The 24,472-nt window shown below is 41.7% G+C and overlaps 4 protein-coding genes across 6 annotated transcripts; 1 reads left to right on the top strand and 3 right to left on the bottom strand.

The window, feature by feature from the left end:
• Positions 1-407: 407 nt before the first annotated feature.
• On the top strand, positions 408-2,027 carry mrps11 (mitochondrial ribosomal protein S11). The gene is made up of 6 exons (XM_049717165.2): positions 408-586; positions 766-855; positions 944-1,042; positions 1,133-1,262; positions 1,347-1,412; positions 1,527-2,027. Exons 1-6 carry the CDS (start codon positions 510-512, stop codon positions 1,632-1,634), a joined length of 570 nt encoding a protein of 189 aa, XP_049573122.1. The 5' UTR covers positions 408-509; the 3' UTR covers positions 1,635-2,027.
• On the bottom strand, positions 1,774-8,482 carry pdpr (pyruvate dehydrogenase phosphatase regulatory subunit). Its single transcript, XM_049717056.1, has 18 exons — positions 8,329-8,482; positions 7,164-7,445; positions 6,963-7,096; positions 6,814-6,895; positions 6,552-6,715; positions 6,360-6,481; positions 6,162-6,279; positions 5,920-6,069; positions 5,238-5,430; positions 4,983-5,107; positions 4,726-4,881; positions 4,489-4,622; positions 4,265-4,413; positions 4,060-4,172; positions 3,906-4,000; positions 3,710-3,799; positions 3,472-3,654; positions 1,774-3,409 (listed from the first exon to the last, which is right to left on the bottom strand). Exons 2-18 carry the CDS (start codon positions 7,430-7,432, stop codon positions 2,996-2,998), a joined length of 2,691 nt encoding a protein of 896 aa, XP_049573013.1. The 5' UTR covers positions 7,433-7,445; positions 8,329-8,482; the 3' UTR covers positions 1,774-2,995.
• A 238-nt stretch (positions 8,483-8,720) lies between these two features.
• LOC125966731 (prepronociceptin) lies at positions 8,721-16,083 on the bottom strand. Its single transcript, XM_049717156.2, has 3 exons — positions 13,813-16,083; positions 10,604-10,732; positions 8,721-10,050 (listed from the first exon to the last, which is right to left on the bottom strand). The coding sequence occupies exons 2-3, from the start codon at positions 10,724-10,726 to the stop codon at positions 9,544-9,546; spliced, it is 630 nt and encodes a 209-aa protein (XP_049573113.1). The 5' UTR covers positions 10,727-10,732; positions 13,813-16,083; the 3' UTR covers positions 8,721-9,543.
• A 1,743-nt stretch (positions 16,084-17,826) lies between these two features.
• LOC125966692 (semaphorin-7A) lies at positions 17,827-24,440 on the bottom strand. 3 transcript variants are annotated; one of them, XM_049717096.1, is made up of 14 exons: positions 24,277-24,440; positions 23,327-23,457; positions 22,945-23,004; positions 22,785-22,883; positions 22,612-22,720; positions 22,430-22,537; positions 21,757-21,917; positions 21,462-21,640; positions 21,292-21,394; positions 21,039-21,225; positions 19,991-20,106; positions 19,768-19,919; positions 19,223-19,299; positions 17,827-18,319 (listed from the first exon to the last, which is right to left on the bottom strand). In XM_049717096.1, exons 1-14 carry the CDS (start codon positions 24,437-24,439, stop codon positions 17,988-17,990), a joined length of 1,977 nt encoding a protein of 658 aa, XP_049573053.1. In that variant the 5' UTR covers position 24,440; the 3' UTR covers positions 17,827-17,987. The 3 variants fall into 3 exon arrangements, with proteins under 3 accessions (XP_049573053.1, XP_049573055.1, XP_049573054.1); XM_049717098.1 differs by having other exon boundaries at positions 21,757-21,899; XM_049717097.1 differs by having other exon boundaries at positions 22,612-22,717.
• Between the last annotated feature and the right edge of the window lie 32 nt (positions 24,441-24,472).

Raw genomic sequence — 24,472 nt, 5'->3', positions numbered from 1 at the left:
AAAGAACTACAGAAAACACCGTTTTAATTTATTCCAACAATTTATGGGAAAACGTCTAAGCAATAATGTGTCATTTGAATCGATGCATTAAAAAATGACCCACATAAAGTTTACAATGGGGATGGGAGCGTGAGTTTAGAAATATACGAGGATTCGAATTGGTTTGCGAATGCCACAAATTACACCCACAATTCTTTGCGGGAAAAGGACGACTCCATTACACTCATTGAGGGGTAAATGAATTATCAATTTGTTGTCTTAAGCCGCATATAATTGTGTCACAAAACGTTAAAACACATTGTACGATGTAATAATTATTTATTTTTTATATTTTATTAATTTTACCAAAAAAGTATATTTTTAATTGTCTAATAACGATTATGTTGCTATTTAATTCCCCCTACCAGTGCAACAACATGATCATGTACTACTACCGGTGTTGGAAGTCTTCAATGTCACGTTCTTAGCGCTTTTGCTGCTAATTTGTGTCAAATTTGAACCCATTTAAAATGTTTAAATTAACTTGTTCACTCGTAAACTCTTTAGCTAGTGCTTGTCTACAATTGTCTGCCAAAGGACCCTCGTTGTAAGTCTTTTTTTATCCCGAGTGCTAACTCGCTAACCCTGTAAACATCGTAGACGCATACCTGCAATCAGTGCAATACAATAACATAAACAATACGTCATAACAAATAGAAGCAACTAGTTATTTACGTTAAGAAAAGATAACTTGTGTTTTGATGGGATGCATCATGTTGTATTTAGAAGCAGTAGGACGCTCCATAGCGCCGCCGTCAGGCTCCAGGAGGCAGCACCACACGAAAAAGACTCATCTGCAGCTTCCAGAGACTTTACGTAAGTAGTTGTCCATGTTTACTATTATGTCGGCATGTATATTATTAATTTAATTTTATTGATTTCTGGACTGGATTTGAATACACAGCTACTTCCCTCCCCTGCCTGGCCAGGACAGCCCACTCAGGTGGGGTGGAAAGAAGTTTGAGGAGTTGCCCATCCTGCACATCAAAGCTACATATAATAAGTATGCTCATTTAATATTGGTTATTATGTTGGTAATTGGAGTGATAAATAAATAAAAAGTTTGAGAACCACTAGCATACGGTATCCCCAGCACACACATCCAGCTGACAGACTGTGAGGGCAAATCCTTGGTCAGAACTTCGTGTGGGACGGAAGGCTTCAAGAACATCAAGAAGTCCACGCCAGTCGCCGCACAGACCGCCGCTATCTCCGCTGCGGCCGTACGTATTTGTCATGAGCAACATATTTCATTTTTTTAGGAATGAATGAATGAATGAAATCTGTCCTTTCCTTCCTCCGAGAAGAAAGCGACAGCTAAAGGGGTGACATTTGTCCGTGTCATCGTCAAAGGTCTCGGTCCAGGCCGCTTGGTGAGTTTTGACATTTGAACAAATCAATGAAAGTGACATATCAACCATTTAGATTGGTTGATGGCATTGTGACCAGGAATTATATTTGTATGTCCTCCCTGTCTTTTGTTGCAGTCGGCCATCAAAGGCTTGGGCATGGGGGGGCTGGAGGTGGTCTCTATCACGGACAACACGCCCGTGCCACACAATGGCTGTCGACCACGCAAAGCTCGGAGGATATGATTAAAAAAAAAAAAAAAGAAATGCCTTACTGTATTTTGTTTCAAAAATTCTTGGCCAATGTGACAATTCAGCATCATCAAAACACGGACACGGCCGATTGTCATGACGACTAAAGAAGCAGACGGCTTGAAAGCTAGAAGAACCTGCACTTGACTTTTTATTTGAATTATTTACATGACGCACTGTTACCAAGACAACAACAAAATCATCTTTTTGGATGTTCATATAAATATAGCGCCGTGAGTTGTGCGTTTCTGTTTGATAAATTCGTTAATGGCAGATTATTCTTGTAGTCAGGACGTGCAACGAGAGACGCTTAATGATAAGATTGTCCTTCATTATCAGGATCAAGTCAATAACACAGTCAAGATTAAAACCAAATATGTGAAAAAGTATTTCTCATGAATATGAACCGATATATGTCACAGGATATGATTAGATTGACAGCATGACAGGCGTAAATTGCACAGCAGAACGAGATTCCTTCAGTCGACATCACGTTGGAACAAATGGAAAAATAATACAAGAAAAAAGTTGCCATTTTATGTGAAAGTCATGAGGGGGGCATGAAAAAAACACATTGGAGTGTTTCGGGGAAAATAAATTAGGGATTAGTACATTCAATGAGAGTCATTGTAATCCCTCGGCAAGTCAAAGTATTCAAAGAAAAGTTTGGACTGTATAGTAAAAACTTTTAAAAGTTACATTAAGACTATGTACTAACTTTTTACCTGTCATGAGGCATTCCCTTAATCTTCCATCAGACTTTTTTCAAATTTATTTGAATTTCTATCCCCAATTTTCACTAAAACGAAATCATCTTTATCAGAAAATCACAACTTTTCTCTTGTAAAGTCAGTTTTACTCTTGTAAATTACAATTAATACAACTTAACATTGCATTTTTTTTGTGATAATCTTTTTTTCCCCATCAAGTGCAAATGTTGCATATTATTTTTTGTCATTTCATTGAAAATGTTTTCTAAATTTTATCCCTCAAAAAATGTTTTAAGATGACTTTCCCATTGATAAACAACTTTCACACGTCATATGACGTTTGTTCAAAAAACAAATTCTGACAACATTCCGACTCTATTCTTGTAATATTGTAGCATTTTCAAAAATTTCTCGTAACATGAGTATGAATAATGTGATTAAATAGTGCAAAGTGGATGGCAATAGGAGGCAACAGCAGAGCTTTACATTGTGGAGAACCAGCATGTTGTCTCCTACTATGGAGGAGCAGCACGTTGAAGTGGCCTCCACCAAGGCACTTTGGCTCCAGACCAATGAAGGAAATGGCTGACTTATTTTTTTTTTTGCCAAATATTGCACTTAAGTATGTTGAGTGATGTGTGATCATCACTCACCATGAAGGTTGCTCAGTTCCAAGTCCTCTTTGCGTCTCCGGTGCTGCTGCTGAGTAAAGAGAGAGCTGAAGGGGTAGAGCTTAGCCTTGGCCGGGTACCTCTGCCCGGCCACGTCCACCTCGTAGTCTCCTCGGTTGATGAAGTCCGGGGTGATGGGGGCGGGCAGGCCGTCGGGTCCGGGGGGCGGCGACACGAACCCGAGGCACACGTGTTTCTCCAGGGTGTAGCTGTAGGCGCTGCTGGTGGTGGCCCCCGCCAGTTGGCCGTTGCAGTAGATGGGCTCGCCCCACCATGGCCACAGATCCAGCTCCGTGTCGTGGTCGTCCAGGACCAACATGACGAAGCGGCGGAACACGCCGTCTTGACGCTGCTGCAGCAGAGCCGAGCGACCCACGAAGTCTGTGTCCTGAACACACCGCAGACACATTACCTCCAGTTCTGATGAGAAATGATCCGACTGTTGTCTACCTTATCAAACTTGACTCGGAATTCCCGTCCGCACTCCAGCGGCGTGGTGAAGGTGTCGAGGTCTTGTCCCCAGAAGGCAAAGAACTTCTCAATGCGCAGGCTTCGCAGCGCGTAGTAGCCGGCGTTGGAGATGCCGTACTTCTGACCCACCGACATCACCTCGTTGTACACGTGCAGGGCGTACTGTGTGGAAGAGGAAACTGTCAAAATGAAATTTCAATAAAGTTACAAAGCATACCTCGATGGGGATGTAGAGCATGAAACCCGGCTCGCCCGTGTGGGTCATGCTCATCACTCGGATGCCGTTAGCGTAGCCTACGCTCATCTCCTGCGGACACGGAAACAAATATTAAAGTTTCCTCGCATTCGTAAAGAAACTCAAACTCATCTCTCTTTTGAAGATACATCGCGCTGGGGTGAAAACATGAACCCACCTTACAGAACATGGAGGGAAAGTGGTCAGGCGTCATGGAAACGTACGACAGCTCCGCCAAGACATCCATGGCGCGAGGTCCGATCAGATTCAAAGCTGAGAGAGAAGATGTTTGGTCAGGTGAGTGCTGTGAGCCGATGCGGAGGCTTACTTACCTGTGTACTTCCAGCTGACGTCCTCAAGTTGAAGATGCGGGTCGTTGGGCATGTGCTTCTTGATCCACGACCAACAGTGCACTTGCTGGTCTGTTGGTGAGATGATGAAGAAGCTGCAGAAGAGGCGACAATGGGAAGGTCATTATTTGGAGGATTTCTTCTTGAGGACAATGGGATGAGGAGCAAAAGGTTTGAGAGCCCTTACCTGTTCTTGCTGATGCGCACTACGCTGCAGTCGTTCTCGTAGCCTCCTCGTTGATTCAGCATGCCCGTGTGGACGATGTGACCCACTGGGACGTCCAAGTCATTGGCGCACAGGTGCTGCAGCAGCTCCAGGGCCTCGTCGCCCGAGGACTGTGGGAGAGAGTCACTAATATGAACGAGACACGCTGGCAAACATCGAAACATCTAAATCTACAGCAGACTTACAGTGAGTTCAAATTTGGTGAAGGACGACATGTCAATGACGCAGACGGCCTCCTTGCAGCACTTCACCTCCGCCCCGACAATGTCAAACCAGTCAGGCTTGTAGAAGGTCTTGCTCTGGTCCAAAGAGAGAAGATCTGCAGGAACAAATAAAAATCCAAAGTTATTCACCGCTCTTATCGATCCATCTGGACACTTTTTGAATTATTCACGTTCAGAATTTTAGAAAGTCTTGCGTACCTTTGCCGTGTGGAACAAAATATTTGGGTCTCTCAAAGCCATGTTTCTCCATCCAGCGAGCTCCTTGCGTGTCCAGTCGGTCGTACAGCGGACTTGTCCTAAGCTGCCGGCCCGTCTGGAAGTCCCAGCGGGGAACTTTTAGTTCGTACAGCAGCGCTGGAGACACATACCGCACACGCATCAGATCGGATATAGCTGCCCTGGTTGTTTTAAGAGGTGCGAAATGTGAGGGCGTCGATAACAAAATGGCGACTCACGCATGACCTCCATAACGCGGTGTCGGAGGAAGGTGCGGCTGCTCTGGAGGTTGCCAAAACGGCTGATGTCCAGCGGCCACACGTTGGCGCTGGGGTAACCGTACGTCATCCACTCGGCCAGAAACCTAAAAAGAGGGGAAAAAAAACACGTGTGGACAAAAGTATTGGGACATGAGGCATTTTCTGAATCACACCCAAAAAAAAAAAAGAATTTAAAGACGACTCTCTTTTTTTTTTTTTTTAAATATCACTCACTTGCCAGCTCCTCCAGCAAAGGCCAGACCTGAGGAGTTCATACCGGCCAGCACGTAGTAGCCCGAGATGCCCGGCGTCTCGCCCATCAAACAACGCATGTCCGGGGTGAAGGACTCGGGGCAGTTGACCAGCTGTTGGATCTCAGCCGACTCCAGACCGGGCATTCTCCTCAGCAGCGCGTTGAGCATCGGCTCTGAAAAAAAAAAAATTATATATATCGGTTTGGCTCAAACTTTACGACCACCTCTCAAGCGTCACTACGCTCGGATTGCACGGCTGAGTTGCATTCAAGGTAACCACGCCAAAGGAGTGTTGCTCACACAAGTGTGGCGAAATGAACACTGGCCTGAGTCCAATGTACAATGCTGACCAAAGCACCAGTAAACATATCTAATGGTGGAAAAACGTGCTCACAAACAAAGGTAGTTAAACGCAACAGCTTCAAAACGAAAACTTCCTTCAGGGAAAACCACTTCAGGCCGGCTGGTTCAAAAATAGATCCCTTGCTTTATTTACCGGGCAGGGTCGAACCAAAAGGGAAACACCCCCACGAACTCATGTGTTGTGTACCCAAAACTATTTTAAAATGTTTACGAGCTTCACACAATGGCTAACTTCCGTCCAAGTGGTGCTGGAATGCTAATAAAAAAAATCCCTTTGCAGCCTTCCAAGTGTTCCTCACCAAAATGGTCCCAGTCCTCCTGCATACTCTGAATTTCCAACTGGTTGCGTCCCTCTGTGAAGATGGGCTTGGGATTCTTCTCGAACCCGCCCGACAGGAGGCCTCCTTGCCACGGCCGAGCGTATATCCTTCCGTCCATGTCGAGCACCACTGGAAGACACGTACAAGGAGTGGTAATGACTCAAAAAAATACTTGATGCCACCATTAAGGGGCATCATGATTCATCAGCGAGGTGTGAGACCTGGTGTGTCAGCCGGGAGCTCATCGTGGAGAGGTTTGGTGAGGAGGTAGAAGTGCTCGCAGCCGTGCAGAGGGACAGAGACTTTGGTTTCGCTCGCCTGGCCTAGTTCGTACGCCCACTGACGCAACAAATTCAAAGAAAGAAATAAACACAGCTTAAAATGCTGGTTCAGCAAAATGCATCATTTTTTTTTTATACCTGTCCAGCACAGTTGACGAAATATTCACACTCGATGGAGCCGCGGTCCGTCTCCACCGCCATCACCTGGCCTTTCTCCACTAGAACCTGCTGAACGGTTGTTCTTTCCAGGATTTGAACCCCTGAGTGGAGAGACAGAAGAAGAATCAGTGATACACCTTGGGTAAAAAAAGTACAAATAGCGTGCCGTGCCTTGTCCAGCGGCCGCCACGGCCAGGGCGTGATTGACATCCGGCGGCGACACCACGGCGTCGGCGGGCAGGTGGAGCGCCCCCACGAGGTCGTGAATGTTCACTAAGGGGTGGAGCTTGGTCACTTCTTTGGGTTTCACAATGTTACAGCTGATTCCCAGCACCCTGGAAAAACAGATACATAAGTGACGGGTGGAGACATTAGCATCTGAAGAAAGAAGCTAAATGATTTTCTTCAAGACAACGTGAGTGAAAAGTCTCACTTGAGTCTCGACGCGAGGCGCTTCAGAGAAATAAGGCGGTCCTGATTCTGAGCCAGACACAGAGAACCCGTCTTGACGTAGCCTGAAACGGAAAAAATGGAGGTCAGATTTCAAGAGGGACGTCTGACGGCATTATCAAGGTGGCTTACCCGTCTTGACGCCGGTCTCCTCCTCGAGCTGCCGGTACAGAGCATTGGAATAATCGGCCATTTTGCATTCGATGGAGATGGGCTTGGCCACACTGACAATGCCGGCGCACAATTTGGTGGTTCCCGCGCCAAGTCTGTCAATAGACAAAATAAATATACAAGGAATGCTTCCTTGGAATGCTCCTCCAAGAGATGACATACCTGCCCTGCTCTAGGAGAACGATATCAGTCCAGCCCAGCTTCGCCAGGTGATACGCCACCGAAGTCCCCACGATGCCCCCTCCGCAGATAACCACACGGGCCTGGCTGGGTAGTGGCAGTGGCTGTGAGGCGTCCCCGCTCCCCGCCTGCATGCAGTTTGTGGAGGTCCACAGGCCCCTACTGGCCAATGTGTTGCCTGTGTGAGGTAGCAGCAGTCTGGGGAGCAGGGCAGGGGACAGAGCCCTGGAGCTCCGCACACAGCTACACATGGTTGGCTGTGCTCTGTATCAGTACAAAAAAAAAAAAAAAACCATAACTTCATACTTTCTGCAGAGGGAAGTGAAACTCCATGCCTTTAGGGGGCGCAATCATCAATGTTTGTGACATCACTTTGATTTAGATTTCGCTTTGGTTTACATTTAGTGTGGTTAGAGGAATGAAAACCAAACTGCTTATCTCGTGCAAACAAGGAACAGAGTTAACGTTCCTCAAAATGTAAAACAAAACATCAGCAGGGAATGCAACAGGGAAGCTCCTCAAGGCTGTTCAAAGGTTGCTGGTTGAGTTTGCTATTTTGTTTTACTAGTCACTAAGTTTGCTGTCAAGAAGATCAACAGGTTGCAACCGTGAGAAATTACGAAAAGACATAGAAGTCTTAGAAGTTTAGTAGTCATTCAAAAGTCATGCAAAAGTTGGAGAGATGATTGCATTTAAGGTTCATCCTGAAAGTGCACAACCACAAATCGAATATTTCAAACTGTTTAAGAGTAGCCTATGCTTACATCTGTATTTGCGATACTAAACATTTTTAATCACGTTTGACACCAACTTACAAAAGTCCTTCGGGTGTCACAAATGTCAACTTCTACTAAGCTAGAAAGCTCGTCTTGGCACAGTGGACACCGTGCAGACTTTAATCACTTATGCTGGACGTATTTACGCTTTAACGTCTTGTTTTTACTATTTTATAAACCTACTAGGTTGTCTCGTGTTGGTGTTTTAACCACTCGGTGTGTTTGGGGGGGCTGTCACGCCGATTGGCAGATGTCGCGGCTAACGCTAACGAACAGCTAGCAAAACATGTCGAAGGGGAAAGTATCTAAATGTCAACAAAATGGAGGGCGGCTTTGCTTTTACTTTCGCTCTGGTCGTCTTTGTTACTTACCAACTAATTCAGTCACAGCGGGGTTCCACCTTCTGTAAACATGTAGTGAGTAACGAGGTCGTGTTGTGGTGGGGACAGAACAGTTGTTGGATCCAAGGTAAAGCTGCCGTCCAGCCCGAAGGCAAGCTAACGTATATGTAAGCGGATGCTGCCTTTGAGTGACCTTTCAAAATAAAGGTAATCGCGCTTCATGTTTATTTTGAAAGTGTATTACCGGACATTTGTTACGATTCTCACCTCGTGCTAAAAAAAAGACATGCGTCAATTTTTTAAAAGTATTATTTCAGTACTGTTCATTTGTTTTGTGTTTAACAAATACAGAAAAAATTTAAATGTAATAGAAATTAAAAAAGAACAATTCTTTGTGAACAAATCAGCCCAGGACAAGTGAATCATTTGCTGCATAATGACCCATAGAAGAAATAATCAAGTATTTTTATTTATGGAAAGGTTTTTAAATTTCTGCTATTTACAATCACCAACAAACCAAAACAAAGACAGTTTTAACTACAAACATCATTTGTTAGGACTATACATAGGGTGTAATTCTCATTCATGTAAATGCATTGTATGTAAATTGAGTTGAATGCCCCACTGTCTAACGCTGAGGTGAATTTTTAAAATTTAGTTGTGTTTTTGTGAAATTTTCTTTTGTACCACAAGATGGTAGCAGAGTAAAACAATTCAGCTCAAGACTTGTATATCAAGTAGCTTTCTTAAAATATCACTAAACCCTAAACCTGATACTCTGTCAAAAAATATCATTATGTAAATAAAACAGTAACTACATTATTAGTTTTAGAATAGCGACCTAGCGCTAAGACATTGTATTGAATAAATAACTTGAACTTAGGGGCTTTTCGAAAAGTTATAATAATTATAAACTATCCATGTGTATTTATATGTAAGAAATTAAAGGTATACTAAGCAGGGGTGTTTAAAAAAAATTGGTTTTGATTTGATGACTAATCGTTACAAAATCGTTACATCCTTGAATCGTATTGCGCCTTATGTAATTTCTTTCTGCATGGAGATGCACACCCCCATTTACGAGTGTTTCGACAAGAGGAAGCGAAATACAGTATATACGTGAAAGCATCCTACACATAAGCACAGTAATATCAGATATGCGTCACTTGACAGTAGATGTAAATAGACGGTCCACATACAGGCACTAACTGGGAATCGGGCATGGAGGTGCGTCGGGCTGCCGCTCTACACCTCATTGTGCCGGCTCAGCTCCTCCGAGACGCTGTTGTACTCTGTACCCCGAGTGCTCATGCCCAGATACTGTTTGAGGAACTCTCCGAAGCGTTTCTGGTTGTTCCACTTGCGCGCCGACTTGCGGATGCCGATGAAGCCGCCGTAACGCTTCTGGTAGGACCTGGCCGGCGCCATCAGCTTCCTGTAACCGTGGCGACCCTTCACAAAGCCGCCGAATCTCTTGGAGGCGCTCAGACCAGAGTCAGAGTCCTCGTAGTCTTCATCCAAGGACAGGGAACCCGTGTCCCTTTCAACCAGCCGGGTCATGTGATGGAACCTTTGTAAGGGTAGCTCTTCTTCCCCTTCTTCATTCCTCTGGTTTTCTTCCTCCTCAGCAGGGAGGAAGGCCTCCACTTCCTCCTGAGATCTTTTGGGCATAGACAACAACGACAAGGACCCACGGCAGGTTTCCCAGGAAGATGCTGGGGAAGCGGAGCCCTCACATTCAAACAGACAATCCTGACAGGGAAAACAGATTAAATCCTTTTACTAGAATTTATTGATCATGAATTATTATTATTGCATAAGTTGTATAATGACAAAAAAAAAGGGGTCCCACAAGGGTCTATCTTTGGCCCATATTTATTTATTTTTTTGTGTTTGACTGAGCTAAAAATGTAGAACTGTATCGCAATCATACTGAGCAATGTTAGGGTACATAACACGACTCAATAGAAATCATTATTACAAACACATTGTTCCGTGAATATGTCCGTCGTAATTAAGTGTTAGCTAAGCTGAATGGTGCTGTCACAAGGCAATAAATCATCATTTGTGCCTTTTCTTCATGCCCTCAAATGTCTTGTCGAGAGATGCGCACATTCATCCCCCGGAATCAATTAGCCACAACAAATTAGTAAAACTCAAATGCCAAAAGGCTAATTTGTTGAGTCACAGAGATGAAGAAGTGGAAGGTTTTGCCTCTTATCAGTAAATGAAAATTGAGTCTGTCAGGAAAAGCTTAACCAATAGTTTGTGTGTCTGTGTGTGTCTGTGTGTAATGTGTGCTCACCATAGTGTTGAAGGTGAGTCGTTTAGGCAGGATGAGACTGCAGGACAGGCAGTCATCCTGACAGTCGGCATGTACGCCATCAAAACAAAACAGCAGCATCAGGAGCGCCATCAGCATCTTCATGATGGTCTGCAAAAAAATATTTCGATGTAACCATTTTTAATCGTATGCAAGCATCTTGATTATTTTCATTTTAAAATGGCGATTTAATGAAGGACACAAAACAACACAACTCGTTAGGAATTCAGAGACATGACCTGTTTTTTCATCTTTTAATGGATCTCCACAAAACTAACTTTTGAAATATTCATCATTGAGTGTTGTTCTGAATGGTACTTACTCGACAAAGAATATTTTTGTGACGATCGGGTTTTAAAAGAAATACAAGTGTTGAACAATAGACCTGATTAGATGCAGACATCTTGACTGGTTTACGCCCCACAAAAAAAAAAACACAAGTGGCGCTGATGACGAAAAAGTCTAGCTTCTTGCACGTCATTATAACATTAATAACGATTGTGTCTTCACTGAAATGCTAGAGGGGAAATAAAACCCCAAAAAGTTTTTTTCCGACCTTATTTTTAGGAGCATAAGTAACATTTGCACTCATTTAATAAAGTTTTTTTTAAATACAAACTAATACTTATCTGGTTTCATTTTTGTGTCCCCATTTTTTTTTTTTATTCCCATCGCAAATAAGCAACTATGCTGACTGAATTAAGCCAAGATACCCCGTCGACTGTCAAATCCTCCCGGGAGCTCCCTGAAAGCAATTAATTTGTTTTTAATGAACCGATTAACTGCTGAGTAAACCAGCTAATTAAACCCATTAGAGTCTGTGCTGGTGGAAGTCTGGTACGATTACCAACAACGTTCCAGAAAAACATCCAATCCACAGAAAGCGCTCTGAGCAGTTGAATTTAAAATGTGGGACGAGTCAAGTGTGAAAAAGAGAAAATATCGGACAGTATCTGGAAATGCTCTTAGGATGAATTTTTTTTCTCATTTATTGCTTTTTTCCCGTCAAGAACATGACCATGAAAATAAATGACTTCCGGCTACCTAAAGCCGGATTATTCATGGGCGAATGACCGCGCTGCATATTATGATGACCAAACTCAAACAAAAGTTTTCATCTCGTGTTTCTATTGTGGTCGTAATTGAACACTCATTTGCATGTATGGTGCAGAATATATTTGGATTATAATCCAAATTAACATAAAAAAATGTCACTTTTCTGCTGTGTAATGTAAATATTGCACATAACAATTTCCTCCAAAGCTCCAAATTATTTTTATTTCTATATTGACTCGTCTTTATCGATCTGACAAAAAGCTTCATTATCTGCTTTGTCTAGATAAATACCCACATAAAAGCAAAAATCAAACCTTCACCTTCACTTTATCTGTCAAGCCTACTCCAAAAACACTCTCTTTTTGAACTATTGATAACAGATTGGCCAATTTATATCACCAATCAGCTTGATTGAAATGCTAATTGACTCCCACTCGTGCTCATCAATTTTTTGTCTGGGTGGTTTTCATCACAAAAAAAGGAAAAACGCCAAAAATCTCTAAAATATATTCTACTTTTGTACGATTCCAAACTGTTTGGATTCTTACTCTGGCAGCGTTATTACAAGCAGACACGGTAAGCTAAATCCAATTCCGCCGTTCAATGCGTCTAATCACCTCGGGTCGATTAATGACGGTGGACATGGGGGTCATATCAGACGGTTTCCTATTGATTTTCTTTGTTCGCATCTCCGAGGTGAGATGTCGTTAACAGCTTCATTTAATTTCTATTTAGACAGACTTGGGTAAAAAAAAACCAAGAGGCGACACCTGAATGGCGGACGGCGAGCATTCAAAGCGTCGCTGTTCAATACCCCGCTAGACTGAAGAGGTGATTAACACGAAATACACAACAGAGACAACTAAAGTCCACACACACACGAATACACAACACACAAATGAGACAGTCAAAAGAAGGAAGAAAGTCATTAGGAGAAAAGATACAATAATAGTGAATGGAGAGAAAAGGAGTCACACTAAACAAGAAAAAAAAACTAGATTTAAAAAGCAGTTAGTAACCTATGTTAATTATATTAATATAAAAAACAACTTGAATGTGAGCGTATCTCTTCTTCTCTTTGTGGAAAAGCCAAAGAAAAACCAAAGCAGACGCACCAAGGCCTTAATCCTAACATCTCGCCACCCGTGACCTCAAGGCTTCTCTTTTGTGAGCCAGTAGAAGAAAACGAGACCCACTCGTAGGATAAACGGAGAAGCCCCCCGCTGCCCCTTACACAAAGAGAAACGCAGGGATCCCGTCGTTCCCGGGACATTGGCTCTTTGGATTAAATTTGTACGGCAACATTCATAATCGAATCCCGGCGTGTGACACATGACCGCACGTTATTATTATTATTATATCTCCTTCCATCTTACCTATGGAGTCTTTTTAGTCTTTGATTTTTGTATCTATTTCACACGGAGACTCTGCTAAATTATAACAACTAGAAAATTCCTGTGGAAATTTCAAACAGGATTGCTGATTGAAGAAATGTGCATTTGTTTGAATTATTTGACGTTGGAAGTGGGAGGAAAAATAATAATAATTCCGGGTTTTTATTTTGAAAATATGGTGAATCGGAACAAAAATTTAAGGAAAAGACGATGGAATTAGCATTATAGTGAATCTTCTCATCTACGACACCCTTGGCACACATTTTAGTTGAGTTCAGCTAAAACCGCGAGGTCACCCACTCTATATGGACTTGGCAGTGTCTTCGCTCTTTTACCTGAGAGCATAAAAGTAAAAATCGGGGCAGAATGGGTTCGACCTTCATTCGGAACCTCACAAAAAGCCTCCTGTCTCGGAATTCCCGGCATCCATTTTAATAGCTCAATGAAAAGCTGCAGTCTTCTGGTAGTTATTAGCATTAGCGAGCATTACACTTAACTTTTCGGACTTTCTATATATTTTAAATTATTAACAAAAATGACTGGATGTTTTTTATTACAGGTATCTTTTACTTACCTTGTCGGCACCTCTAATAACACCTTAATGGTGACCTTAATTGTTTCAATACATAATCAATTAATAATGCATTCACTTCAATCTGATATGCTGTTAAAAAAAATATTTCGGGAATAAATTTGAAAAAGTATGTGAAAGACCCTCTGTCCTCCCCCGTGCACTCCTACCTGTTGTTGGGGTGACAATCCTCAGGGTCCTTCAGGTGCAGGTTGGTAGAAGTTAAGTTCCTCCGTTAGCGACGGCGTTTGCGGCTACGTGGAAGGTACGGGCGAGAGCTCTTATAAGGGATATGTCCCCCCCCCACCTTCCTCCTCATCGCCATCACTTGCCACCAATCACCCTCCTCTACCGGTTCACTCTCTCACCTCCTCCAAACTCTTCATGGAGGGAAGGAAGGAGAAGAAAGACACATGATTGCAGTGTTAGAAAAATCCATAGAATAGTTACTGCAGTTTTTAATGATGCGTCACTTTTGTGTCATAACACTCATTTATTTTTGATAAATTTGCTTTTGACATTCATAGTTTGCATTTTTCTCGAGTTGCTTAACAATAAAATATATTAATATTGTTGTTAGTGAAGACGGGCTAAAATGAGTCTACGCTGATGAGTGGTGATTACTGTCATTTATCGTTTAGCTATCAGCCATTTCCCCTTTGGGAAATCTTAACGAGTATTTAATTAATGACGTGGAATCATTTATGAGAGGCCAATCTACTCACCGGATCAGAGACAAGCACCAGGCGGCAATCCACTCGGATGTTTCTCGTCTGGTTTCTTCGTCAAAACTCTTTGTCATGGATTCAAAGATGGAGTATGCTACACAATGCCAAATAATTGCTCCTTTCATATTATAGGTTTGCTCTTTTGTATTTTTTTAGATGTTTTGCTAATTCTACAAAAGAATTTCGTAAAAATAAGCAGTTGGGACAATGAATGGATTTTTGACTGATAAACATCTTTTAATTTGAATATATGCAACAGATGAAAATCAACCATGACATTTGTATTTGGAAAATATATTTTTCTAAATAAACAATACACAGATTACATTGACAAAAACTTGATACAATTGAATTTATGGCCCTTGAACTTTGAGGAATAAATGCTAACTAAGGATGTTCTCGGACCGATACTCGTACGATAGATACCACATGCTGATACCACTTGTACTTTTGATATAGAAAATTTCCCCCCAAAAATAATGACAGATTATTTTAAAGGCTTCTATATTCCAATATAGTAATTTCCTTAAAATTGCATGATAATGTCAATTTTCTATTCTTGTAATTTCCATTTCCTGATTACAAAATGGCCGCCGTCGCGAGCACCCTCAAATAAAGCTGGTATCGGTACGCACCCAATAATGCTAACTATATACAAATTTATGCATAGCAAAAATATTTGTTAACAATAAACTCACATAAAAATATATTGCAGCACAGTTCTAAAAGCACATGTCCTAAAATGCCCAATATTATATTTCAAGATAAACATTTATTCCAAGACGCATCCTGACAAAAGCGTAATTGCCTGTCGTCATTTCTTCCCGTTAAAACGGTGACACTAATGAAGCGCTGCCAACAGCAAAGGCGAAGAAGAGGAAGAAGATGAGAAACAGGATGAGGAAGGCGAGGACTGTCACTCCCAACAAAATGGCGGAGGAGTGACAGCATCGTGTCATCCTCGCTAAATAGCGAATTTGCTATTTTCCGCTCCAATAACCAAACAACAATTCACTCGTCAGATCAAAATTGGTGTGGTCAATCGGCATTTTTTCATTTTTACTTCCACACTTTTTTATCTGAAAACGGTTCCCAAGTTATATCTAAGCTACCTACATTTGTTTTGCTTCTTTTCCGTATTAACCAAAGCTTATTTTCGGGATGTCGCGGAGGTTACGATGATGGCTAGGAGAGGCCAGGGTTGTAGATTGGGCAGACAGAGAAATAGATAAGCGCTCTTATCTTCTCCACGCCAGACGCAGAGGCCCCGTCCAATCCTGAGCCGCTTGGAACAATTCATCGACTCATCTACCCGAAGACCTCCAGTCGTGGAGGAGGGAAGACAAAAGGTGCAAATGAAGAGGAACGTGCTGACGTAAAAGTACTCGGATGACGTTTTCCCTTCAGATTACGTGTTTGTTGACATGCCTCAACACAGCACAGCATAAATGGGCCTCATAGGATAGAATGGACATCGGATTCATCCTTTCCAGTTCCGGAAAACATTCTTCGGTATTATGCAAAATGTAAAAGGGGTTAATTGGTGGTATATTTTAAGTTGGTTTAGGTAGTTATCAACTTAATTTTTTTTTTTTTGGTCTTTTTCCCTGATTTTTATGAATTAAGTTTGGCTTGCGAGAATAAATGGGAAAAAAATATTCACAAATCAGTGCTTTTTTTAAATTTAAATAAAAACAAATATATATATATTTAAAAAAATATATATATATATATATATATATATATATATATATATATATATATATATATATATATATATATATATATATATATATATATATTTTTTTTTTTTTTTTTTTTAAAGCCTTCATGTCGCTATGGCAACTTTTCAGCCACAAAAAGTCTCCTTAAATAAAAAGTTTAAAAACAATAAATGTTTTTTTCAATGGCTTTTTCTCCCCATAAAACAATATTTGTTTTCTGGCTTTCCTCCCATATGTTTATATAAAATAATATAATAAATTAAATTCTAAAAGAGATAACGATTTTTGAAAAATATTTACAGCTTTGTATCTCTTTTTTTTTCATAGAAAAAACTCTTGCGCAACAGTGCCAATGAAAAAGCTCTAACTGTTTTTGGGTTACGTTGAGCGTGGAGCCGAGGAGGCTCTTTCGTGGTGATTGATGGGCGCTCGAAGGCCGCATCAGCGACGTCCTGATTGAATAAACAATATCCCTCCATCGGTGACGACCGTATAATTCAACAGAATACCCACAATCCCCAGCGGGGTCAGGAAGTCCCACGACTTTCCGTAATGAACCAAATGCAAATCGTACCGGACGCTAACAACATGAAGCACAAATTCCACTTAGCTCTCCCAAATCTTGACGTCACTGCTAAACATTAGGGGGACTTTCCAACTGCTCCAAAGATGGAAGCTGCAGGTCCTACCCCACCAATCAAGCAGCTAATGAGATGGGGCTGACGCTACGATGAGCTCACGGCTATAAAACCTCTAAAACCATTCAGCTAATCGAGGTCTGGCGTAATGGTCGTGGTCAGAGGCCTCCCTGGCCATCAAAGCAGGACTCTTTTACCCCTCCACCCCCAATTAAAATGTCCATAAACAACTACGGAAGTAGGCATCTTCTGTACAAGGCGTGACCCCCGTATGACCCTGGCAAAGTTGAAATAGACCTTTGAAATTGCTGTACAGTACAAAAACACTACAATAGTGCAAAATTGCTATTCACTGTGGAAAAAAACTCAAATAAAAAACTTGATGACGCATGATGGAAGCACACACACATAAAGTGGCAAACACATGCGCTGGATTTACTGATTAGTGGTCCGGAACAATTACTGCTATCGTGTCATCTTAACTAGAAGCAGATAAAGAGGCAGAGATCAAACCACCCCTTTTTATCCCCCTTTATGCCCCCACCCTCTACTCTTATCATCAGACCACCCCTTTTTATGCCCCTTTATGCCCACACCCTCTACTCTTATCATTCCTATCAGCACGCATGCACACATGCAAACAAGAGTCGTTTCCAAGTATGTCCAGCAGAGGGCAGCATTGCCCCAGAGACTGTGTTACTGTATTGCCATTTGTTTGATGCTACCCAAGCCCTCTTCATAGTACAAAAAGTTAAAGAAAGCAATTCGCATAAACACTGAAGGTAGACGTCAAAGAAAGCAGTCAGGCTGCTGAATTTTTAGTTTTTTTTTTCCCGCACATAACTAACTAGCCAAGCTTGTTGCTCGGTAACTCTAGAATCTAGATTGTCAAACAGGATCTAGGCTAGATCCTGTTTGACCTTTTGATTAATCGGAAAAGGAAGTTGGTAAAGGGCCGTGTCAGAGAAGCAATTACAAGTTGAATGTTGGCCAACCTCACGCTTGAGGAAGTTTTGACATATCTCGAGACAACAGCATGTGCAAGCAGTCTGTTGCAAGAAGTGTGGTGCAAATTTGGAACCTTCTTCCTTCCGGACATTTCTCAGACATTTATTGTAAAAATAAATTTTCATAACAAGGTTGCAAGATAAAAACGTAGAAAAGGGAAGTGCTGCAAATAATTTCCAGTACATTTTTTAACCTAGCATAATAATAAATTGCATAAAGTCAAAATTGCAATTGTTGTCCGATTTTCTTACGTTATTATTTGGATGAGAGCAGTCAGAGCACAGAACCAAAACAGGAGCCCGATAGAGGGTCTCGCTGACGTGGCGCTGCCCTTGACGGCGTAGCGGGCTAGCACACGGCTGAATCCCCTTTCCTCTGACACGCACGTGTACGCGCCCTCCTGCTCTTTGTCGATTAAGAGAAGGCACCCGTACGAGCTCCAGGAGCAGGGCGTGACTCCCCCGTCTTCGTGATGCCAGCTGTACTGGGCGTGGTGAGACCCCATGGGGCAACGGAGGACGTATTGGGACCCGTGAGAAAGCGTGACTGGCATCTCGGGCATGCTTGAGCGATCAATCACTGTAAACAAGATTTCCGACTTATTGCGAAATATGTGGAAATGAATCATGGCACAAAAAGTCTCAACCGCCTCATTTTGTGTTGCTGGTGGTCCAGGCAGGACACCGCTCATTAGCAAAGATGCTAATTGTTCAGAAAAGTGTTATACAGTGTCAAATCACACAATCTTTAGGAGTGCGCAACAAAAGTATGCTAATGCTACGTTCTGTTCATATTCATCCATCTAAACTATTTATACTACGATAATTTCTTTCGCTTCTGAATGAGATTCAGAAAACTATCCCCACGGGGGCAATTACGGAAGTTTTCTTACCGCACGCTAAGGCAAACATTTGTTAGCAATTAGTACATACAAGGTAATTGTACGGATTTGTTAGCATTTGACTAATACATGCAAGCGCTATTTTTTGATGACACTTGAGCTAAACTTACGTCATTTTTGGCCATGTTTTTATCATTAAAGAAATGCTGGAAATGCTAATTGTTAGCATTTAGCACATATATTAGTTAGCTTGTCTGTCTTTATCACTTATCAAATGTATTGTAACAACTCTTTAGCATTTATTTGTACATTGTGACTTTTTTAGCTTGTGACTATAATTTTTCACTTTTGAAATTACTCAACAGTTTCGGTTCCCATATGTGGTTGACGGAAAAAAGAGGTTTTTATATCAACAAGCTGACTGTTGTTCTGGATAAAACATGTGCACGTACGCCCACATAGCAGAAGGTCATGTCATGCAAATCCCATGACCGGTATTGACACTGCTGCTTTGTCAGTTTCATGGGTGTGTTCATATTTGCAATTCAGACGTTACGCATGTTGTAATCACTAAGAAGCTACAAATGTGGAACGTTATATTTATATTGATTGTTTTGTGCTATTTTTTTTATTGTACAAACCTTTGCTGAAGTGAGGATGAAGTGAAGACCTGCACAAGTGATAATTTCCTGAATTCACATCCTGAACCACTTTGCCGCTGTCAAACAAAACATACATGTATTAATAGGACTCAAAGTAAGATATTAAAATATCACAACTTCATAATACAGATTTTACATATTAGAACTTTGGAATACTTGGGGGGGGGCGTGAAACTTCCAATGTCACAACCTGAAACTCTTACTGTAATCAACATGAGTCAACACTGATGAACAAACTCAAATCAGTCACGCTGAATCATTTTATCAAATAAAGAAAAGTCATGTCGTCACTTCACGATGATGAACGAGTCAAAGGTGAATCGTTTGATTCAATCTCCCCCCTGGTTATTTTTCTGACTAATATAAAAAATGTCTACACATCCAGGGCTAACCGGTAAAGCGAGAACTACAGATATGAATCTACTCAACTGAGACTTATGTCTGTTTCCTGGAGAGGTGTGATCATTTTTTTAACCACCATGTTCACACTTCGGGGAATCTATATGCAAAAAGGTGTGTCAGACCTAGTTGTGGTCGTGGCGGTGCATCCGGTGCTGTCCCAGCCGCAGTACGGATCTCGTGCTAACACGCACTCCTCGCACATGTCTCCATAATGGTTGCAATCTGCCACGTCCATCTGGACGATCTGACGGTGAGAGCTGATGTAGAGTTGTTTCTGCGGAAAGTTTAATGTGAGATCGAAATGCATTTGGCCAGCGGAGTGGATGTTGTCTTTCATCGACTCACAGAGGAAGGATGGAGGGTGATGCTGTCGATATGAGCTCTTTGGGAAAATGGTCTGTACTCTGCGATAATGAAAGCTGTGCTATTGTTCACCGCCAACTTGTCCACTCCTCCGCATTCTGGTGGAAAACAAACAGCAAGTCAGAGACCACCAAAAAATCCCCTCAGATTTTTGGGTTTTGTCATAAATCAACAAATTTCTTTCTTCAGGCATCTTAGAAAAATAAATAAGTCCACAATATGTTTCCTCCAATTCTTTTCTGGACAATGATTTTATTCAGGCTTCTGATTGGCTAAAAGATTCTTCAACTCTGATACTTCTCCAAAAGTATTTCAAATGACATTTGTCAAGCTAAAATAGAATTACAGAAGTAAGCCCATGCCGAACTTTCTTCAGGAAGTCAGCATGAGTTTACTTCCCACTGGGTCATGAATAATCAGAGCTGTTTCTATATTTACTGTGTTATTTTAAAGCAACCAGAAAATTGACTTTTAGTTGGGTGGCATCAGCTTCTGTGGTATGTGACTGAGCAAGTGTTGCTCAAATTTTTAACAGGAAGATTGTGCCACCACAGTCTGACCCTACATCCCACTGACTCTGCCATTTTTGAGCAACAACAAGTCGAATTGTATATTACAACGAGGCTTTGTCCCCTTCGGCCACAATGGTCAAACCCAAGGCCAGACACGTCCCACCAGATCATTTTATGTGCATCAAATTCGTGTGTCATTACTAGAATTGCAAATTGTTTTCACTTTTAATATCTTTTTTTTGACCAGTTTTTACTCGTCTGATTTGAAAACGAGTTATTTGTCAGTTTGTTTTGCAGCTTTTACTTTCACAGTCATAATGGCCCTCCGAAAGAAGCTATGACTACAATGCAGCCCACGAAAAAAATTAATCTGACACCCCTGCCTTAGGTCTAACAGGAGTTCTTTTGTGCAAGAAGAACATGCAGTGGATTATTTTGCAATGCAAAACAATGACCTAGTGAGATCCGTTTCCAGCAAGCAAGAGTTGCCAGATCGGTTTCGGTAGCCCGATACTCACTTCGAGTCAAAAAGAGAAGCGTGTGTTCCTTTGCGGAATCAGTGTCTGTGAGGATGTGAGTGTAGACGTGGTGGCTTATGAGAAGTGGGCCTGAGTTCTTCAAAGGCTTCACCAACTTCTCCATCTCAGAGTTCATCTGGGTCATCTTCAAGATGTCCATAGAGAGACGTGTGCTGTCTGCAACACACTGAAAAGAAAAATATGATTAGTTGAATCCTCCAAAGTCTCAATTGAGTTATTTAAATGTTCGTACCTGTCTGGACCGGCCCCTCTGATGATCTGAGCCTTTAAACGGCGAGTTGCTAAAGACGTCCTGGATGTCCTGCATAGCGTAAACGCATACGGCGCTCATGTCCCTGCGACGAAGACACCGCTTTGAAAACTTACCTTCCAGTTTCTTAATAATTGTGTTTTAAATCGTACCATTCGTTCCTGAAGAGCGCATAAACACGGGTGTCCTGCCATCGTTCCGCGTGCACGGTGGCAATATCGACCATCTCGTAAAATTGCCTTTTGCTCATTGGGTCACCACAGGAGAGTCTGGCGCTCATCTGGGAGGTCCACGTGAACTGCAGGTTGTTTTTGGGGCCGCCCATGTCCGCCTGGTGAGATGCAAAATAACCATCTTGATACGCTTTAGGGTTTCTTGTGCGTATTTTTTTTTTTTAAATCAAATTTGTTGGGTCACTTTCACGCCACGATTGGATTTATCACTCACCAAGCAAAACTGGGAGATGTACGGAAGCCACGTGCTGCTCCATACATTCAAATCTTTATTCCTCTCCTTGTAGAAGGCGTAAACTTTGTCCTGCAATGGCTCGTCCTTGCGTTTGCTCATGACCAACCCCAGGTAATGCTGCTCTACAGGCAGAACAACAGCTAAGCTATTTTAAAAACACAAATATTATAATAGGATAATTTTATTTAAAATGTCACATTTGCCTTGCCTGCGGTGAGAGGCACACCTGTTTGTTACATAAGAAAACTGAAGACAATCCCATTTTGCAGGGGTGTCAAACTCTTGGCTTGTGGGCCAAATTTGGCCCGCGGTGTAATTACCGTAATTTCCGGACTATAAGCCGCACCAGCTAAAATTCAGGGATATTTTAGTTTTTTTCTTACATAAGCCGCACCGTGCAAATGAGTTCTTTACAAAGAAAGACAGGACACAGAAAGCCGTAAAAATCCATAAATACATAAATCTTATATAAGCCGCACCTGACTATAAGCCACAGGGTTCAAAATTTTGGGAAAAAGTCACGGCTTATAGTCCGGAAATTACGGTATATTTGGCCTGTAAATTGTGTATCGACTTTATGTGTCAAAGCAAAATATCTTCACTTTTAAAAAATAGTGATGTTACCAGCAATTTTTCCGACTATTCACGTTACCTTTATCGTGGTTAGCCGGTCCCACTCTGTTCTTTCCGAACTTATGGACGCCCACGAACTCCTGCGAGCCGGAATACGTGACGTACAGTGAGGAACCTTCTGCAGATTCTGGAATTAAATTAAAAATTTGTGCTTGGTGTTGAGATTTTTTTGTCTACACAATCCATTAGGCTGAAACTTACCAACGAGAGCAGAATGTTCAGCATCCTTCAAGACAAAACCTCGGATGCTCTTTTGGATTCTTTTCAGGTCGTCGGCTAGCGTGCAGACGGGAGGTTTTTCTGACGGCTTCTACAAAGCGATATGGGAGGTCAGTAACAAGACACCAGCGTCTCGTTCATTTTCTGTGTCTCACCGTATCGCAGCAAAGTGTCTCCGCTCCGTCCGTCCCGCACAGAAACACTCGGCTGGCGTCTTCTCTCTCATGGGCCAACATCACCTCATAGTTGCAATTCTGGAGGACATTTTAAGAAGTGAGGACCAAGTAATAAGAGAGCTGCGTTTGTGTGTCTCACGTTTGCCGACGCTTCATTTTTAATGCACTCGGCCCACAGCAAATTACGTTCCACGGGAGCCTGCAATGGAAAAATGATTGGAATGATCATTTTATTGAGTTTATCAAATTAAGCCTTAACATGCTGCGACAAATCATCAGTTGGACTTAATTGGTCTAAAAATGATCATTTAATGAGGACAAATAATGAGACTTCATCTGTCGATACCAGCGACAGAATTATTTAAAATGTCATTTTGTCAACTGAATTGCTCATCTTCAATTTTAAAAAAATTGACAAAGCCAAAATCGATCTTCAGAGACGACCTCGATGACCTGAAGTTATTCAGCCATATTTAGTTACACTTTAATTATTTAAGCATTTTAGAGGTTTTATTGGTTACCTTAGAAGGAGAATGGAAGTTGAGAGGGATCAGATGTCTTTTTCCTACAGCCATGATCTTATTATAATCTCTTTCTGGAAATAGAAGTGTATGAACTCCCTCTGGTAACATCACACTTTTAAGGGTGAGCTCTGCCAGAGGAAACATCAAAAGACAATTTAGATGAAATGTAAATTAAATAAGGTCAAAGTCAAATTTGCGGCATACGCTTTGAATCCGACCACAGAGACTTGCATGTTTATTAAATTACTTTTCACATGGGATTTGAACAAAGCTTCTCGGAAAACTACAACTCCATCTTACAAAACTACATTTATTTATTTTGTGTATTTATGAATTTATTTATTTATTTAAGCAATAAAAAATGCAATTGGCTGGCAACCGGTTCAGGGTGTCCCCCGCCTACTGCCCGATGACAGCTGGGATAGGCTCCAGCACGCCCGCGACCCCCGTGGGGACTAAGCGGTTCAGAAAATGGATGGATGGATGGATGGATGGATGGATGGATGGATGGATGGATGGATGGATGGATGGATGGATGGATGGATGGATGGATGGATGGATGGATGGATGGATGGATGGATGGATGGATATTTAAGCAATATAACTGCTTAATCACTTCACTGGTTTCTTTTATATCAAACAAATTGTTTTAGGTTATTCACCTGACATGTTTCGGCGGTTTCTTCCGCCTTCATCAGAGACTATATATATATATATAGACTATATATATATATATATATATATAGACTATATAATATAACTGCTTATATTCATTTCAGAAGTTCTGGTATAGAAGATGGATGGATAACTACAACTTTTTGCTACTTCTAAAACATGTGGAGTTTAAAAACAAGTACTTTTTTGTTCGCTTTACCGCCAGTTTGTCTTATCTTGTTTGCGTCTCAACTGTCTTTGCCTTCTGCTTTGATAACGTAGAGGTCACCTACCTTCCTTTGTGAATATCATCCTCGGGTCCAGTGAGCTGACATTCGCGAGGAGCCATAAAATAAAGAAATATTGAAAATACAGCTCCGCTCGATAGATTGTCATCCTTCTGCGTGACTGGCAAGCGCGTCTTGCAATTGAAAAAAAATTGCTAACTGCCTGCATTTGAGCGGAGCAGTTTAAGAGAATTTCATTGGA

The sequence above is a fragment of the Syngnathus scovelli genome, chromosome 4 (genome assembly GCF_024217435.2).
Source record: "Syngnathus scovelli strain Florida chromosome 4, RoL_Ssco_1.2, whole genome shotgun sequence".
Classification (NCBI taxonomy): Eukaryota; Metazoa; Chordata; class Actinopteri; order Syngnathiformes; family Syngnathidae; genus Syngnathus; species Syngnathus scovelli.
Note: the sequence above shows the minus strand (reverse complement) of the source record. Positions and strands in the feature narration are given on the sequence as shown.